The following is a 19,738-nucleotide window of genomic DNA, read 5'->3' on the forward strand; positions in this document are numbered from 1 at the left end:
CACAAATAATAGGTCTTGCTTTTTCTCATTTTGCCATGCTGGTTATGTTTACATGAGTTCAGAGTAATGGAATAATCAGTCTTTGTGAATCCATGCAATGTATTATGGGTTTTCTTTTTTACACCCGAAACTGGAGATTTTAGTCTTCTACAGTATTAACTGGTTTGATATTAGCTCAGCCATTTATTTCTCGGTGTGCATAACCAACTTTAGTATTAAATAAAGTAAATAAAACATACAGTGGTATAGAGCAGGTAAAACAATGCTATCAGAATAAAGTTACTGTAAAACTGTTTCAATAGACAACAAAATAAAGAAAGAAGACCAGTCTGTGTGAACTGTAGAAGTGAATAGTGTTTATTTTATAGTTATTAAAGTTAAAATCCCTCAAATTTTCTATATTCATCATAAACCAATGTTCTACAACCTAAATGACTCAGTCCCTGGTTGTGTACTATTTCAGTTGAGTTGAAGAATCCATTGTACATTGTTTGCTATATCATTTTTGCTTGTGCATTAAGTTAATTTTGCCTCTGGTTCATCAGTAAATTTATTCACATATAATTAATGAGATTTATGTTGGCCTTTAAGAGAAAGAAAATTAAACACTCCAAGTTATGAAATAACTTATTGATTTGACTAAGTGGTTGATAAATCAAATCGAGGAGTGGCAACATAGAGCTTGAAGGGACATTTTAGTCAAATTGAGGGCAAGGGAATCTCTACAGTGATGGTTCCACAAAAAATTCATCCTGTACACTGAAGTGACTGGTGTTAGGAAGGACATATAGCTGTAGAAACCATAGAACTGAGACAATGGAACAAGATGTAATCCTCCAGCCTGTTAGATTTGGTTGAACAATCCAATATGGAAAACATACAAATCAATTTCTGTGCTACATGCAGTAGGAAGTTGTTCCTACAATACCATACCTAATACAATAGATAGAATTAGTGGATTGAGAACAGAATACAAACTGCAAACATTTAAACTGGGTAAATGCTATGCTATTTATTCAGCCATTCTTGCTCTCCACAGTGTTATAGGTTCTCATAAATGCCAAAATGCATTTGAGATTCGAAGTTCTAATTCAGTGTTTTGATTTCTCATTTGTATGAACACGTCTATGAGAAATCAAACTACCACTCTGAGTGAAAGTTTTATCACAGATATCACAGTGGTAGGGTTTTTCCCCTGTATGAATACGTCTGTGAATCGTTACACTATTACTCCGAGTGAAAGTTTTACCACAGATATCACAGTGGTATGATTTCTCATTCGTATGAAAACGCCTGTGAGAAATCAAACTACCACTCTGAGTGAAAGTTTTATCACAGATATCACAGTGGTAGGGTTTTTCCCCTGTATGAATACGTCTGTGAATAGTTACACTATTACTCCGAGTGAAATTTTTACCACAGATATCACATTGGTATGGTTTCTCATTTGTGTGAATACTTTTATGATTAGTTAAAGTTGTACTCTGAGAGAAAGTTTTATCACAGATATCACAATGGTATGGTTTTTCACCAGTATGAATACGTCTATGATCAAGCATGCTACCTCTGTGTAAGAAAGATTTACCACAGATATCACAATGATAGGGTTTTTCACCAGTATGAACGCGTATGTGATAAGTTAAACTACTGTGGTGAGCAAAATCTTTCCCACAGATCTCGCAATGGTATGGTTTTTCACCAGTGTGAACACGTATGTGATACGCTAAGCTACTATGATAAGCAAAATCTTTACCACAAACATCACAATGGTAAGGTTTTTCCCCAGTATGAATTCGTTGATGCACAAGCATTCCATCTTTCTGTGAGAAGGATTTACCACAAATCTCACAGTGGTATGGTTTGTCATCTGTGTGAACACGTTTGTGAGTAATTAACTGATAACTCATTGAGAATGCTTTACCACAAATACCACATTGATGTCGTTTCTCACCTGTGTGAACACTTTTATGACTAATTAGCTGTCCTCTCTCAGAGAATGTGTCACCACAGATATCACAGTGGTATGGTTTCTCACCTGTATGAATACGTTTGTGTACAGACAAAAAGCCTTTAACCATGAACTTTTTACCACAAATATCACAGCGATAACGCAATGAACTGGTGTTAATAAATTTCGGTCCACTGATATTACTATTATGCGTAAATGTTTTAGAAGACTTATCAGGTAGCTTTAATTTCTTTCCCATATTTGTCAGTCTTTTATGAGATACACGAGTATTCTTGGAGGGGTTTTCACCCTCAACCTCACTCCCACACAGTTTATCTTCCATAATTTCTTCTTGCACCAATATTTCAAAAAAGCATATATCAGATACTACAGAAAAACAGTTGTAGTATGTCAAATCTTCTCTAATATGACTGCCACCACCCAGCCAGTATATTTCCAATCAACACTAAAATCTTTTAGAGTTATCTAATCACAGCCTTCTTGATGATTATGTCATTCTGTAGTTTTTAAACTTTCTTACGTTTGTAAATATATCTTCTCTCAATGTTACCAGAAAAATCTGCAAAAAAGGAAGACATAACAGATAAGCAACAATGATATACTAAGATGGAAGTTATTTAAGATAAGATGATATTTGATGGCATAGTTAAAGTCAATTACAAAAATTTTAAACTGAACTACATTTTAATATACTTCAATAATATAGAAATATCGATCAAGTATCTTTCTAAAAGTACTATTTCTAACTCCCCATTATGTTCAGCATCATGTCATATTCAAATATATCATAAAAAGGCTCAGTGTAAGCTTTTGTCAGTGAGCTTGTCTTCGGGTTTTTTCTTCATATTGAACGACCCAGATACTGCTCCTGTTTTGTAAGTACACCAATCAGGGAAAAAAATCGTATGACAGATATAACAATTCAAAAACGTTTTGTCAGTAAAATAAGAAATTGTATACAATATCAAAGAGTGTGAAAAATTATAACTAACGCTAGATATCTGACAGACATGTGTGCGTTTTCAAAGATTTTGATTACAACTATAAAAAAAAAATCATAAAATAGTTATATTTTTTAATTGGAAACTGATCAGGGTTGAGGTATTTACTGCTTCTTACTAGGCACTGGAGAGCTAGTCATACTTATTCTAGATGATGGTGTTCAGGGAGCAAAGACCCAATTTACACAATGGAATTTAGGGAGTTAAACAAGGCAATGAAGTTTAGGGAATTTGTCAAATCACTCAGTCTAGACAATGACATTTCAGGAGTTGGGCAATGGAGTTTAGAGAGTTAGACAAAGCCCCATTCTAAAAATAGAGTTTAAGAAGCTAACCAAACACTTCTAGACTCCATAAGTCTAGGGAGTTAGGTAAGCTGCTATTCTGTTTTAGTTACCTTAGTAAACATGGCATCGAAGATTACGTTTGTGACTAGGGGAACCCGGCATAAACTAAAAATTTCACTTTCGGACAGTGTTTCATTCTACGTGTTCGATTCGGACAGATATTATCAAGATAACATTTCTAATTGAGAGATAAATATACTGAGCCAAACAGGAACGTGGGAAACTATTATATTTAAAAGCGTACTTCCACCCGCTAAAGCCGAAAGACGTCAAATGCGATCCCCTTGCAAAGAGAATTTTTCAACTAATCTACAATCATTCGTGTATTCCAAACTTTGAATACCGGCCTAAAACAAGCAAAATTATATAACCTAACAACCACTTATAAAATTTATTTCCTTATACATTCTTCAAAACTTCCAAGTAACACAAGATGTAGTTAATATAGATAAATATTTTACTTACATAACAATTAAGTCCCAATTTTATATACGTGGTCTTCTAAAGTGGACAGTTAATTAATACGAACAGTGATTGCTGTAAATAGACAACTGAATTTCAACGATAAAGCTTAAAGAAGCTAACATCGTTATTCCAGTTGATTTTCTTTACATACCAATTGCAGACTACCAAAGTGTATATTGACACGATAAACAACACCAGCGAAGTCTATTTTGATTACCCTTAACAATGTCAGGGGAGTTAACTCTACCATCATTAATAACTCTCACTGTATAAACCTCTTCTATAAACAGTTGCTAACTTTAAGCCCAGAACTTAATGTGACTAAGCTATTTGGAGAATCTCTAGCAAATTAATAAGGTTTCAGTCAATCTGAAGTGGAATAATTAACTTTGCATCCTAATTCAAAAAGAAAAGTAATCATTACACCAACCACTTTTGTAGAAACGGAACTAGAACTCTTTTATAGAAAAAGTAATTTGCATAAAATATTCAACACTATAATTAATTCTCTCTCTCACACACAGCAATGCCACTGTTAATTAAAAGAAATAAATAATTAAGCTATGAGGAAAGAATCTAAAGATAACATAATGTCAAGTCATAATTCATATAATGCAATATATTCAATTTCAATATATCAGGCGTTGCTTAATATGATTGATATGTGATTTTAATTATAGACAATTAATTATGAAAAAAACAAGGTATTTACGTAATCAGTGCTTTCAAACAGGTTTTCCTTCATGTGCTTGATGTGTTGAATAAGAATTATGTGTAATTTCGTTTACAGACATATCTTAATGTTCTCTTTAAAAAAATAATTCACTTGCAAATCCTCTGATCGCAGAATAAGCCTCAATCTTCACTCAGGTTTTTCAAATAGTCTTTTCTAAAGGAGAACTAATTTAAACTAAACTAAATATGTCACTATATTCTTTAAAATTGTATCAGCTACAGTACAGTTTATTTAACTTGGATCTTTTCGGTTTGAACGGCAGTTTTTAACATAACTTTTAGGTAACTAAAAAATTTTAAACTTCGTATACTGGTAGAATGTGTCAAAATAAAACATTTTTTTTCTCTTGGCTTTCTTGAGAAAATTGTAATTTGTTTGTTTAACGTAGTTTAGTTTTTCGAATTTTAACCAATGAATCGCCTCTAGTAAGCTAAAATCATTTGCTGCGTCTAAAACTGAGACAACATCCTGTCACTAACCCTAACCCTAAATTTTAGCCTTTCGTTGTTTTTTTTCCTTAATTGTTACTCGTGTGTCTAAAATTATTCTTTTTGTTATTGTTTTGAGTTTTTGCTTTCGTTTTAGCCTTTCGTTATGTATATGTACGGAAAGCGTGTGCATAAAATTATAGAATTATTTTGTTTGTTAATTGTTTAAATTATTTTCCATTGCTTTCGTTTTAGCCTTTCGTTCTTTTTTTCTTAATTATCCTTAAATTAATTTAACAATTAAGAAAAAAAACGAAAGGCTAAAATTTAGGGTTAGAGTGAGGGTTAGGGTTAGTGACAGGATGTTGTCTCAGTTTTAGACGCAGCAAATGATTTTAGCTCAATTAGATGCAATTGATTGGTTAAAATTCGAAAAATTAAACTACGTTAAACAAACGAATTACAATTTTATCAAGAAAGCCAAGAGAAAAAAATGTTTTATTTTGACACATTCTACCAGTATACGAAGTTTTAAAGTGTTTAGTTAACTAGAAATTGTGTTGACATGTGCCGTTCAAAAGGAAAAGATCCGAATGTTTATAAAACATCTTTTTCTCTTGGCTTTATTGAGAAAATTCTATAGTTTGTAAGATATTTTCTTCAACTTCATCTTAGTTAGGGGTGGGGGAAGGGTATCTTTTTTTCTTCACAAATGTAAATAAACCCAATCTGTTTCTTAAATGAGGGGCACATTCATATGGCACAGAAGGTTGTTTACGTCAATGGACGTAATTAATTGGTTGAAATTGCCGAAATGCAAGAAATTAAAGACCAAATATCTTACAAACTATAGAATTTTCTCAATAAAGCCAAGAGAAAAAGATGTTTTATAAACACATTCTACAAGTATATGAAGATTAAAATTTTGTAGTTACCTAGAAATTATGTTAAAAACTGCCGTTCTAATTGAAAAGATCCTTTAATTTAATATATTTATGAATAAAAGAACTTTTTAGATGGTTAAAAGTTGACATTATCAAATTAATGATAGGTGCAGGCGTGGCTGTGTGGTAAGAAGCTTGCTTCCCAACCTCATGGATCTGGGTGGCACCTTGGGCAAAGTATTTTCTACTATAACCTCAGGCCAAACCAAACCTTGTGACTGGATTTCGTAGATGGAAACTGAAAGAAACCTGTTGTGTGTGTGTGTGTGTATGAATAAACACTACAATCGGTCAAAACAACTTTATAATATTCCCATAATATCATAAATCTAACATAAATATATATATATATATATATACGTAAACATTTACATATATATATATTTATCAGTACATATTTATATATATCCGGGCTTCTGTGCCGGTGGCACATAAAAAGCACCATCCGAACGTGGCCGATGCCAGCGCCGCCTCGACTGGCTTCTGTGCCGGTGGCACATAAAAAGCACTATCCGAACGTGGCCGATGCCAGCTCCGCCTTGGCTGGCTTCCGTGCCGGTGGCACGTTAAAAGCACCAACCGATCGTGGCCGATGCCAGACCCCACTGGCACCTGTGCAGGTGGCACGTAAAAAGCACCCACTACACTCGCGGAGTAGTTGGCGTTAGGAAGGGCATCCAGCTGTGGAAACACTGCCAGATCAGACTGGAGCCTGGTGCAGACCCCGGTCGAACCGTCCAACCCGTGCTAGCGCGGAAAACGGACGTTAAACGATGATGATGATGATGATGATATATATATATATATATAAGTATATACATATGAGGAGGCACCCTAAAGGAACTGGAATTTTGCAATATTAATTTATTTAATACTTAGTTTTACATGTATACACTTTTATTGCAGTCAAAGTATTCTCCATTTGAAGCAATGCATCAGTCCAGATGCATTTCCCACTGTTCAAAGCAGTACTGGAGCTTTTGCAAAGTGATGCCTTTTAATAACTCCATTACTTTTTTCTTCACCTCTTCCATATCTGCAAACTCCATAGCATCAGCTTTCATCACCAGTGATGACCTTCAGAAAAAGGTCTGGAACAACTTCCAACCGTTCTTTCAGTTTATGACATGCATTCAGTCATAACTGCTTTTGATCTTCTTGAGTAGGCGAAGCACAAATCTTGCCCCAACTCTTTTCATTCGCTATTTCTCACTCATAATTCATTGGCAGGAGCTCCAGGACACATCAGTCATATCAACAAGTTTGTCAATCATTCGGTGACAGTCCTCCAAGATCAGTTCATGAATTTTCATGATGTTTTCATTTGTTTGGGAGGTCAATAGTCACCATGAACAAGGTTGGTCTCCAAGTAACAAGTGACCTTTTCTAAAGTTTGAAAATCATTAGTAAACTTGTGTTTTGCTCATGGCAGTGTCCTTATAAGCTGTTTCAAGCATGATGACTTTCTGCTGCCAGTTTCCCCAGCAGAGAACAGAATTTCATGGAAGCACACTCTTCTTTTGTTTCAGCCATTGCAAAAACCAATGAACAGGTGAGAAGTACTGCAAAACAAAGACACAGCATGTAGCAGTACAACTTCACTTAATGCCGCCAGTTGGCAGACTGATGCCTGAGGGTCTTGTCCCACAGGGAATTTTCTGGTTACTTTTGAGTACCTCCTCGTATATATATGCATAGTCTGTTTTCCATGCTGGCATGGGTTGGATGGTTTGACCGGAAACTGGCAAGCCATTAGGCTGCACCAGGCTCCACCTGATCTGGCAAGATTTCTACAGTTGGATGCCCTTCCTAATGCCAACCACTCCAAGAGTGTAGTGGGTGCTTTTTACGTACCACCGGCATGGGAACCAGTCAGGCGACACTGGCATTGGCTATGTTCAGACAGTGCTTTTTATGTGCAACTGACACAGGGAGCCAGTCAGGCAGCACTGGCAACAAGCCATGCATGAATGGTACTTAATTGCATGCCACCAGCACAGAAGCCAGTCAGGCGGCACTGGCATCAGCCAAAACTACAATTTCCATTTTGATTTCGATTTGATTGAGATTCTGATTGATATATATATATTGTACCCATATGTATGTATATATGCATATAATTATATATTATTTATATTATTATATGATCGAATGCCACACATCCTTTTCCAAGTAAGTTTTATCGTAATAATTACAATGTGTGCTCTTCTATCTTTACTATCTCTCTCTCTCTCTTGTTCTTCATCCTTACTGGTTTTTCTCTCCTACCCTTCCCTATTCTTCTCCTCTCCTCTTCACCATTCCCTCTCTCTCACTCCTCCTCCTCAACTCTCTCGTCACTGACACGCGACGAAAGAGAATTTATCTTTCTGTCCACAACCTTTGTAAAGACAAAACGTACATATACTGTCTCCTTCATAAGCTCATATTTCTAGCGATCATAATAATTTTTCTATCGTCTTGACTTAACAGCCCTCACCATTTGTTTTTACTGTTTTGTTCTTGTTACCACTTTCACCCTCCACAAAAAATCCTAAATTTTATTTAATTTGCTTTGCAGGAAGGACTGTTTCAATGAAGTTGCATCTTGTCCTTGCCTTCGAAACGCGGAGTAGATGAAACAGGGATAACTGAAGGGGAATATTCTTTATGTTGTATTTCTCGTTTCTCTGTTTGTTTCTTTCATTGTTAAAAAAAAGTTCTTTCTGTTTTGTTTTCATTTCTCATTGTTTCCAACGTTTTTTTGATGTCATGTACCCATATATGCATGTTTATACACACACACACACACACATATATATAGATAGATAGATAGGTGATAAAGGCAGTCCACTTGTGACCGAGGAACACCATCATTGATCACTGCCTATGCAAAATGCCAGCAATGCCTTTGCATGAGGTTATTGTACCAGCAGTTGGCTTCACCCAAAATTGTATCTACAGCTTCCATGCTCACTGCAGTAGCTCCTATTTGACCAAGCATCAAACAATTGCTTCATTGGTGATTGCACAACCTAAAATTTTTAGGTCCAATAAGGCTTGCACAGAAACCTTATAGACATATATATACAAGGGGAAATCAAAAATTATCTTCACTTTCACAATAACATATATTTATTATTCATATATTGCCTTCAGTGCATGAGTGCTTATAGTTGGTACTATTGTGGTCACGTGATTGAAGTTTGAGCCCCAGGAAGGGGCTAAATTACAGCAACATTCGTCCTAAACCAGAGCTGCCATGTTATGTTGGCAAATAATCTTTACTCCAAAGTACTGTTGATGAATGTCTCTCGTTTGTGAGATTTGCAAATATTAATTTTCTGTTTATGAGTGGATTGAGAAGTTTAAAAGTTGCTGGACAAGCATGACACACGAAGAAGGAGCAGGACACCAATCAACCTCCACCACTGATGAGATTCAGCAAATTTGAGAGATGGTAATGGTGAACCAGTTCACCATTACCATCTCTTGGATCATTGCTCTTTGTGCTTCTTGGTGCACATTGCTAGTGGAGTGGCCATGCTTACACTGTAAAGCCAGAAAGAAAAATGGCATGATCATGCTCAAACATCGATCACAAGATCATAATAGTACCAACTATAAGTATGCATGCACAGAAGGCAGTGTGACAATACTAAAGATATGTTACGGCGAAAGTGAGGATAATTTTTGACTTCCCCTCGTATAGAAATATACACATATAAATTTGACATGGGCGATTCTTTCTTGTCTTGGGATTCATGGTCAAACAGCTGGGTGGAATTGCACAAAAAATTACACAGATGTGTAGAATGATCCAGTGGTGATGCTGGGCTTTGTATTTTTTTTCATAGCTCTCATGGTTACCAAGATAATCTACTATAATAATACTCCTGTATTTATAAATGAGAAAGGAAGGAAGAGGTGATGTCATACTTGGTAGTGGGATGCTGAAAATTGTATGCTGAAAAATAAATCAAACAGCGTTTCAACTCTGTGTGAATATATGTATGTAAAAGTGTGGGGGGATATGTGAGTGTGTATGTGTGTGTGCGTGCGTAATGGTTTGTCTTTGTTTGCTTAGTATTTGGGTTTCTTTTTTGATTTGGTTGAATCTTGGTTATTTTTTTTCTTGGTTAGTTATTTTTAGCATGTTGACAGAAAAAAAGTCATTCTAAAATTGTTTTTTAACATAAGCATGCCCAAACAAGTCGAATGCTTACACTGAGCAGGTTTTACAGCCACATCCTCCAAACTAACTGGGTGAAACCAGGCTTAGTTGCTAGTATATCTATACAGTTATATACACACACACACATATATATATATATACATATGTATATGTGGTATATATGTTTCTTTGTGTATTTCCTTGTTTTTACATCATGGCCACTCCACTAGCAATGGTGCACCAAGAAGCACAAAGAGCATGTTGTAAGCAAGTAACATCATTATACAAGCAGTGTCCTTAGTTTCCAATATTCTGTAAGAATTGCAAAGCCATGGGAAATATTGCCCTGTTTGAGGGTTGTTAACATGAAAGGCATCCAGTCTTCCAAAATCTGCCTCAAGGAATTTCATCTGACCCATGCAAAGATGGAAAAGTGGGTGTTAAAAAGACAAATAGACAGACATATAGATTGGAGTTCAAAGTAATAGTTTAATAGGTCTTTGTGAATCCGTTCAGAGGACTCCATTATAAAATAATTTTGTTTATGTATTACGTGTTGCCTTCTTTACACTAGAAACTGGAGATTCTAGCCTCCTACACTATTAACAAGTTTGATATTAGTTTATCAATTTATTTCTCAGCGAACACAGAACATAAACTTTAGTGTTAAATCTGTATATATATAAGGCAAGATGTGTGTGTGTACGTGATTGTAGTTTATGCACATCCACAAATTAGCACGCATGTTGCTCAAATTTTAGGAGGACATTCGTCAACATCCTATCTGGGTTTTGTCAACTTATTTTTTCCCCCGAGGCACCTCTGGATAGCGGTAAAAATCTTTTTTCAGCCATAGCTTTTAGCCATAAAAAATATCAGCCATAGCTTTTTGATGGCGTCTAACAAAAAAAACAAGATAAAGAAAAGTGGAAGAGAAGCAGTGTTTCACAGCATCTAAACAAAAAAAAAGGAAGGACAAAGTGAGAGAGAGAGAGAGAAAGTGACAACATTCATAAAAAATATCAGCCATAGCTTTTTGACGGCGTCTAACAAAAAAAAAACAAGATAAAGAAAGGTGGAAGAGAAGCAGTTTCACAGCGTCTAAACAAAAAAAAGAGAAAGACAAAGTGAGAGAGAGAAAGGGACGATGTTTATAAAAAATAAAATGTAAAATGTTTTGTTTTTTTCTTAAACACGAGATATAGTGTTCAAATTCAGGATGTTTTTGAAAGACACTATATTTTATAATCATAGTATATATACTTTCTTACACAACAATTACAATATATTTATTTTAAATTGTTCATCTTTCTCCCCGCCCTCTCTCTCACACATTACTTTGGGTGCGAAAGAGTTTTGTTTTTATTTTACGCCGATTAAAAAAGTTTTTTGTTGACAATCCATTTATTTAACAACAAAGAAACAAGGTGGTAGCTAACAATTTGTCAGTGAATTACACAATATAAATGGGTACAATTTGCGAGGCTTCCACCACACCCCACTCCATTTCACAGACCACAAAAAGGGTTTTGTAGCATATTAGGAGGCCAGAGTAGTTGATTCCATGCAAAAAAACGAATTTTTTTCTTGGTGAAAATCGTGCGAGTGTTAATCTACAAATTTAACAAAATTTTTTCAATTCATTTCTATTTATGAACATGCATGCATGCACAAAACATGCAATAGTTGTATGTACATACGTGTATGTGTGTTCGTGTCTGTTGCCCATATATATTTATATCATATTATATTATATTATGTTATATATATATATGATATAACTAATTTCAATGGATTTCACCCAAATTTGACGTCAATATTACTTAGTTTGGTTTGAAATAAAGAACTTGATTAGCTTAATAACAGTAACTTAATCCCGGGCAAGGCCGGGTTATACTGCTAGTACAGTATAAAAAACATACTGTAGAACAAAGCATGTAAAATAACATTATCTGAATAAACTCATTACAATACTCTTTCAAAGGATTACAAAATAAAGAAGGAAGACTAATCAGTATGAACTTTAGAAGTGAGCTATGTTTATTTTATTGTTTATTAGAGTTGAAATCCTTCAAATTTTCTAAGTTCAAGGTAAACCAAAGTTCTACAACCCAAATTACCAAATGCCTGGTTAAATATTTCAGTCAGGTTGAAGAACATAGTAAACTGTTTGCAGTGCCATCTTTGCTTGTGTAGAAGAGTATATAGAGATAACGCTGCCTTTGGTTCATCAGTATATCTATTCACAGATAATTAGTCTTGATATGGTCTCAAATATACAATGTGCACAATCAATGAAAGATGACTTCAATTTATTGATAGTTTAATATGTAATCTAGTATATATTTTAGACCTAATAAGTCAATCATGTTAGCTGCAATTTTGAAATTTTGAAGAAAATAATAGGCACATTTGTCTACATCAAATGAAACAAAAGAGATTATAATGAAGTAAAGAGATACTGGTAGTATTTCTGACGACTGTAGTAGTTTTACAGCTTATTTCCAGTGTTTGTGACCAGCCAAATATTTTTTTATCAGGCAAGGTTTAAAACAGATTATATCTCAATGCTATGGTTACCTCAAAATGTGAGGATGTGTATGATGAAATGAAATTCGACCCTGACAGAATGCTTCACTACAAATTTCACAGTGATAAATTCTCTTCTGAATCACAATGATTAATATAGCTTCATATTTATCATCAGTTTATATAGAGTCAAATCTCACTCTGGATATGAAAACGGTTTGTTACAGGTAGTTTTTCCTATAGAAGGAAAATCAAATTCAACAATGCAAGTAAAGAGATTATTCATCACTTGAACATTGCTGCTGCATGCAGAGACAAGTTGTTCCTAAACTGCAGTACATATTACAGCATGATACACTGGGTTGAGAAGAATATAAACTGTTGACATCACAATCAGTTGTTCCTACACAGCAGAACCTATTTCAGCTAGGTGTATTTAGTTGAGAAGAGAATACAAGCTGACATTGCCACTTGGTATGTGCTATGCTCTTCATTCAGCGATTCATACTTTACTCAGAGCTACAACTTCTGAGAAATTTGAATGTATTTGTTTGTGATTTGAAATTTCATTTCAGTTTATGGTTACTCATTCATGTGAACACGCTTGTGGGAAGTTAAACTACCACTCTGAGTAAAAGTCTTATCACAAATATCACAATGGAAGGGTTTTTCACCAGTATGAACACGTATGTGATTAGTTAAGCTACAACTATGAGCAAAATCTTTACCACAGATATCACAGTGGTAAGGTTTTTCACCAGTATGAATACGTTTATGATCAAGCATACTACATTTGTGTAAAAATGCTCTACCACAGATATCACAATGGTAGGGTTTCTCACCACTATGAATACGCTTATGCTTATGCATAGTGCCTTTGCAGGAGAATGTTTTACCACAGATATCACAACAGTATGGTCTTTCACCAGTATGCATACGTTCATGTATAAGCATACCATCTTTCTGTGAGAAGGATTTACCACAGAACTCACAGTGGTATGGTTTCTCATCTGTGTGAACACGTTTGTGAAGATTTAGCTGATAACTTATTGAAAATGCTTTACCACAGATATCACAGTGGAGTCGTTTCTCACCTGTGTGAACACTTTTATGGCTAATTAACTGTCCTCTCTCAGAGAATGCTTCACCACAGATATCACAGTGGTATGGTTTCTCACCTGTATGAATACGTTTGTGTACAGACAAAAAGCCTTTAACCATAAACTTTTTACCACAAATATCACATCGATAACGCAGTGAACTTGTGTTAATAAATTTCTGCTCATTGATATTACTATTATGTGTAAATGTTTTAGAAGACTTATCGGGTAGTTTTAATTTCTTTCCCATATTTGTCAGTCTTTTATGAGATACACGAGTATTCTTGGAGGGTTTTTCACCCTCAACCTCACTCCCACACAGTTTATCTTCCATGATTTCTTCTTGCTGCAATATTTCAAAAATGAAGCAGATATTAGACACTACAGAAAAACAGTTGTAGTATAATGTCAAATCTTCTCTAATATGACTGCCATGACCCAGCCAGTATATTTCCAATCAACATAACAATTGTTAATTAAATCAAATCTTTTAGAGTAATCCAATCACAATTAGATAAACAATGTCACAAGCTTTCTTGAGGATTATGTCATTCTGTAGTCTTCAAAATTTTGTATGTATGTAAATATATTTTCTCTCAATGTCACCAGAAAATCTGAAATTAAAAAAAAACAACATAATAGGTAAGCAATATGAACTGCCAAGACAGAACTTACTAACGAGAAAATATTTATTGGTAGACATTAAAAATTAGTCCATTACCCACAAGAATGTTAGTGCTGTATCTCTAATTTAAAACTGAACTATATTTTGATAAGCTTCAGCCTACTCAAATATTGTTACTCCTTTTGATATCAGCGTACTCACAATCTTCTTTTGTATGCCTTTGATCTTCAAAAAGAACACTCTATTATAGTTTGATTTCCTACACAAAAACACTTCGGCAACCTAGAACACAAAGGGAGATGTATCCCAAGACCATTATTCATTAGGCAAACCCAATTAAACTTCTTTATACAATGTTCCTTTCTAAAGTTAAACCAATCTACCACACGCTCCTGTGTTAGCACTTATTTATCCTGTGCCTCATGATTTACAGCACCTTCATAGGAAAGAGCTCTGAGTTGGCTGATTTAGTTGGGATATAAAATGATAAGGTCTTACATTTAAGGGGAGAACTTTGTCTAGCAACCTGTATGGTGTAGTGATTGTATTGCTTGGTCTCTTCCTTGACCCTCTCAATTTAGTTATATTTTAGGATGTGAAGTTTCTGGTTTTGTACCCAGCTTTGAAAGGAGTTTAATTCTTTTAATACCTTCCAGTCTAAGAACACTTCTGTTCTGTTACAATCTTCCTATTTTTAAAGTGAGTTTAATTAAAGCCTTCCATTTAAATATCATGTTAATCTAGGTTTCAGATACCAGCTTCATATTGACGATGTTATTTTTCAAAATTCTTCAGTGCTTGATAATAGGAAGGGCATCCAGTAATGGAAAGCAAGCCAAAATGGCATGTATGAGCAGTAACTTCAAATAGAAAATAATTCAAACCCTTCTGGCAGAGAAAGTGGATAATGATCTACAGGTTCATAAATATAATCCCAATACAAACTGAAATAGTAACATATTTACACAAAAGAAAAAGTTCGGCATCCAAACAAGTTTGATTAAGAAAAAAGAACATAAAAAATGGAAAAAGAGAAAAAAATTCTTCTGTCTTCCACAGACTAATATGTAGTGCCCACCAAACTAAAACTATAAATATTAATAATTAGAATAACATTTAAATTCCATTTTAGTATTTTGGCAGTGACAAGGGCATTTATATATATAGTGTTTGGAGGGACATATTATCTGGTCGAATACCATGGTGGCTCTCAGTTATGTTCCAGGTTATGGCTATCCACATTGATGATGAACAAATCTCCATATTCTATATCATCATAATTATTGTTTAATGATGATAATGATGTATAGCAATCATTTAGTGTGTAATTATGCAAGGGAGTCAATGGTTAAAAGACAGCATTTGGATATTTGAGAATCAGTGAAATAAAGGATTCCTCATTGCTGAAAAGATTTATAGTTATTTCGCCCTACATAGCCTAGAATGAACTGATCTATAAAATATGTTGCAGATGTTTGCTTGTACATAAAAAATGACATTGTACAATGTGTTTCCTGTTTTGCAGGGAAGCTATGTCATGTAATCTGATGGACACACACACGTAGATGGAAGTATAAATTATGTACAACCACACGTATGGTGTGTATGTGTACACAGGTAGTTTAATAGAAGAGAAAGATGATTCTGGTAAATTAAGTTTAAAATTTCTTCCTTCTTATTCTTAGTTTCGTGAACCATTTTATCACTTTCTGTCACATAAATCCTCAGAGAGCTACGCTGTCCTCAACCCTGACAACAGAAAAAGAAACAAAGCGACGTAACAGCCAATAGTTAGGTAAAACGTATTTTCCCTAAACATGTTTCAAGACATCTGGCCAACAGATGTGCATAAGATGTATTTAATATAGGTAGGTATAACAATACTCACGTGACAATGTAACCCCAATTTAAAATGTATGTGTAGTAAAGCAGTCAAGTGGTACTAAAATTCAATAAAGACATTGATTTATTAAAAACTTCTAATGCTCACGATAAACCATGCCTTCCTTCAAATAAAAAAAAGCTTCAAAGTGCCAGTGTGTAATATAATTAATGGTACTTTTATAGTCCAATTTCCCTTTTATACCGTTTGAAGACTGCCAAACCCTATATTGGTGTTGTAAACAATAACATCAGTGGAGACAAGGGAGTTAACTCTACCATCATTAATAACTCAGTAAATTTCTAAACCTTTTCTATGAACAGTTGCTAGTATTAAGCTAGAAACATATTAAATGCTACGAAGATATTTGTAGCAAAGTATAAAGGCTTCAGTCAATATGAAGTGAAATAACTTAACTTCGCATCCTAATTCAAGAAGGAAAACAATAAGTCCCTCAGCCACATTAGTATAAACGGAACTAGAACTCTTTTATACAAAATGTATAAAATATCCACCAATATAATTAATTATCTCTCTCTCTCTCTCTCTCTTTCTGAAATTTTACTATTAATTAAAGGAAGTAAATGATTAAAAGGTGAGGAAAGAGCTAAATGATAACGTAATGAATGTCAAGTCATAATTAAGTTGATAGAGTTGTCGCGAGGGATGACTGATCTTTCATCATCTGAGGTGATGACTGGCTTAGTTGATGAGGATCTTTTCGGTTTGAACGGCAGTTTTTTCTAGTGGTGTCATGAAATTGTCACCCATAATTATGACCCTAGTATCGATCTATTGCATTTCAATCTGTTTTAGGGTGGGGGGAGGGTATCTTTTTTCTTCACAAATGTAAATAAACCCAATCTGTTTCTTAAACGAGGGACATATTCATACGGCACAGAATGTTTTTCTTTTACCTCAATAGACGTCAGTGATTGGTTGAATTTGCAGAAATTGAAGAAAAAACAACAACAAATATCTTACAAGCTATAGAATTTTCTCAATAAAGCCAAGAGAATAAGATGTTTTATAAATACATTCTACCAGTATACGAAGTTTAACATTTTTTAGTTACCCAGAAATTATGTTAAAAACTGCCATTCAAACCGAAAGATCCGTGGATGAATGAAAATATGTTTCTTGAGCACCATGAAGAAGTAACTAACAAGAAATATCTTGGAGTCTAAATTCCTGGTGAAGCCACATGTAAAAAGAAATTAGGACGCGGCTGGCCATGACAAGAACGACTATGGAAAAGCTTAATAACATCTGGAGCAGCGAAACTGTCCCAAGTAAGTTATGAACAAGGTTACAGGCAGCACTTACTTGGCCAATAGGCATTTTTGGTTGTGAAGCATGGACTCTGAACCAATTTGAAGAAAATATAATAGATGCGTTTGAAATGTGAAAAGATCATCAGACAAATGAATTGCTGTTAAAACAAGTAGCTGAAAGACAACTCCTGAATATTGTGAAAAAAACAAAAGTTCGACTGTTGTGGCCATATTCGAAGAAGCAGAGATCTGGAAAACATTATCGCGGAAGGAAGAGTAGAGACTGGCAGATCAAGAAGTAGGCAAAGAATGCAGGAGATGGACTATGTTATGAGCTGGTTGAACAAGGCAGCTGGAGAACACGCATTTAATCGGGAAGATTTTCGTTGTAGTGTCTTCGATGCTCTGCAGGCGTACAATATATGACGACGATTGCTCAATGTGACTGATATGAAAACAATTACTGATTTCAAATTTTGACACACGGCTAACAATTTCGCGCGGGGAGGGGTAAGTTGATTACATGGTCCCCACTGCTCAACTGGTACTTATTTTATCGACCTCGAAAAGGATGCAGTCGAGCCCGGCAGCATTTGAACTCAGAACGTAAAAGTCAGAAGAAATGCTGCTAAGTATTTTTTCCGGCGCAGTAACGATTCTGCCTGCTCGTTGCCTTTTATATAAGAACATAATTATTAACAACAATTAATGACACAAAAACCAAAGAATAGATACAAAATATTAACGTAATCAGAGCGGTTTTTCTTCTATGTCTCTATAGTATTGAATAATAATTAATTGTACTTTCACTCACAATATCATAATGTTCTCTTAAAACACAATTTCAATTGTGAATCTTTTCGTAGTTGTAATCATCATCAGGTCAGTTTTTCCCTCGTGTATTGCATATGCAATTTCTATCCACAAATCACAGGGAATAAGGGGTAATGTCATTGTTGATTTGGGTACCGGCGTTTTCTCCGATGGTATGGTTTATGCGTCCTTGTCCAGAGCTCACAAACTGTGCAATTTGATCCATCGAGTTTGATCATGATGCATCGAGCTTGATCATGTGCGATTCCAGCGACTGGAAAGAATACTACTATTTGAGAGAGTGCTTTAATATGGAGCCCTTATGTGTTGTTATTTCACATATGTGGTGGACTCTGTCGTCGTAAACAGGAGACATAAGTTCCGCAACTTCTTGCTGAACAGTTTGAACAAATGATTTGTTTATAATGATCAAATGTTTGTGCTGTTCATTAGTTCACTGCCTCCATCAAATCGACATTGCCTGTACACATGCACAGTGCGCCTCACTTCAGATATCGAAGAGCAACTGCGAAATGAAGTATTTTGCTTAAGAACACAACGCACCCATCCGGGCCGGGAATCGAATCCACGATCTTGCGTGACCCCCCCCCAACCGCCTTCACAAGTTCACATAGGTATATAATGACTATAAGGAGGTGAATTAGTTGAGTCGTTGGCTTGTACGCTATGGGTTAAAAAAAAACTCCCGAGGTCAGTTTGGCCTTTCTGAGTCGATATACGAAATATCATTTCTAAATTGAGGGTGCATTCTCTTCAGTTAATTTCATTTACAAAATTTTAGTCAAATCAAACATATGGTAAAAGACATTTTACCAGTATGCCACACTGCAGGGTCAACGAGTAACTCCTAAAAATAACATGGCTATGTCTACGCCGTACTGTCTAATGCTACTTAGTACCAGGTCTGTACAAAGCTGGAAATATATCCAGGCCAGAAATGAAATGTAAGCCCCATCTGAATTGGTAATAAGCCTGGGGCAGATGTGACATTAAGTCCTAGTTCAATTTACTCATTAATTATATTTTTGTTATCAGCCCTAAACGCATATTTGACATGTATGGGTTGGATGTGTGTGAGTACAGAATGTACTTATAAACTCAAGACATGCGAATAAAGAATCAGAATGATTTCTAATAAAGCCAATTCTCTAGCAAAAGTTCTCTCATTGTCTCTTGAATGGGGAGTAGACTCCCATCAAATTCGTATGTCCAAGGTAATCGACTCACCTGCTGGTTTCTCTGTTCTGGCCAGGCTGGTACATATTTATAACTAGGTGATCTGAGCCTCTGAAAATTGCCTTTATCAAGGGTCAAATATAGATTACCCATTTTTCGGCTACCAACCTCTCAACGATTAACCTAGCTTTATAAAAAAAAAAAAATCGAAATAGCCATTTGTAATGGAACCCCTATCTTGCCAGCGATGTGCAACCAAAAGAATACCCTCCATC

General features: G+C 35.1%; 3 protein-coding genes across 6 annotated transcripts in view; all 3 read right to left on the reverse strand.

Annotated features, from left to right (window-relative positions):
* LOC115214080 (zinc finger protein 62 homolog) overlaps nucleotides 1-19,738 on the reverse strand; it is a 433,795-nt gene that overhangs the window by 21,646 nt on the left and 392,411 nt on the right. The gene's annotated exons all lie outside the window — the stretch shown is intronic.
* LOC115213872 (zinc finger protein 239-like) lies at nucleotides 335-4,142 on the reverse strand. Of its 2 annotated transcripts, XM_036504355.1 has the most exons (3): nucleotides 3,783-4,142; nucleotides 1,294-2,528; nucleotides 335-1,125 (listed from the first exon to the last, which is right to left on the reverse strand). In XM_036504355.1, exons 2-3 carry the CDS (start codon nucleotides 2,289-2,291, stop codon nucleotides 1,092-1,094), a joined length of 1,032 nt encoding a protein of 343 aa, XP_036360248.1. In that variant the 5' UTR covers nucleotides 2,292-2,528; nucleotides 3,783-4,142; the 3' UTR covers nucleotides 335-1,091. The 2 variants fall into 2 exon arrangements, with proteins under 2 accessions (XP_036360248.1, XP_029638682.1); XM_029782822.2 differs by having other exon boundaries at nucleotides 335-2,528; nucleotides 3,783-4,140.
* On the reverse strand, nucleotides 12,061-19,639 carry LOC115213877 (zinc finger protein 239-like). Of its 3 annotated transcripts, none has more exons than XM_036504375.1 (2): nucleotides 19,515-19,639; nucleotides 12,061-14,286 (listed from the first exon to the last, which is right to left on the reverse strand). In XM_036504375.1, the coding sequence occupies exon 2, from the start codon at nucleotides 14,004-14,006 to the stop codon at nucleotides 13,155-13,157; it is 852 nt and encodes a 283-aa protein (XP_036360268.1). In that variant the 5' UTR covers nucleotides 14,007-14,286; nucleotides 19,515-19,639; the 3' UTR covers nucleotides 12,061-13,154. The 3 variants fall into 3 exon arrangements, with proteins under 3 accessions (XP_036360268.1, XP_029638687.1, XP_036360267.1); XM_029782827.2 differs by lacking the exon at nucleotides 19,515-19,639 and adding an exon at nucleotides 16,186-16,652; XM_036504374.1 differs by lacking the exon at nucleotides 19,515-19,639 and adding an exon at nucleotides 14,796-16,175.

This window comes from Octopus sinensis, linkage group LG7, assembly GCF_006345805.1.
Source record: "Octopus sinensis linkage group LG7, ASM634580v1, whole genome shotgun sequence".
Lineage (NCBI taxonomy): Eukaryota > Metazoa > Mollusca > Cephalopoda > Octopoda > Octopodidae > Octopus > Octopus sinensis.

What these genes read in the sequence shown, in the direction of transcription:
- LOC115213872 (XM_029782822.2), bottom strand. Translation starts at nt 2,291, where the DNA reads ATGGAAGATAAACTGTGTGGGAGTGAGGTTGAGGGTGAAAACCCCTCC.
- LOC115213877 (XM_036504375.1), bottom strand. Translation starts at nt 14,006, where the DNA reads ATGGAAGATAAACTGTGTGGGAGTGAGGTTGAGGGTGAAAAACCCTCC.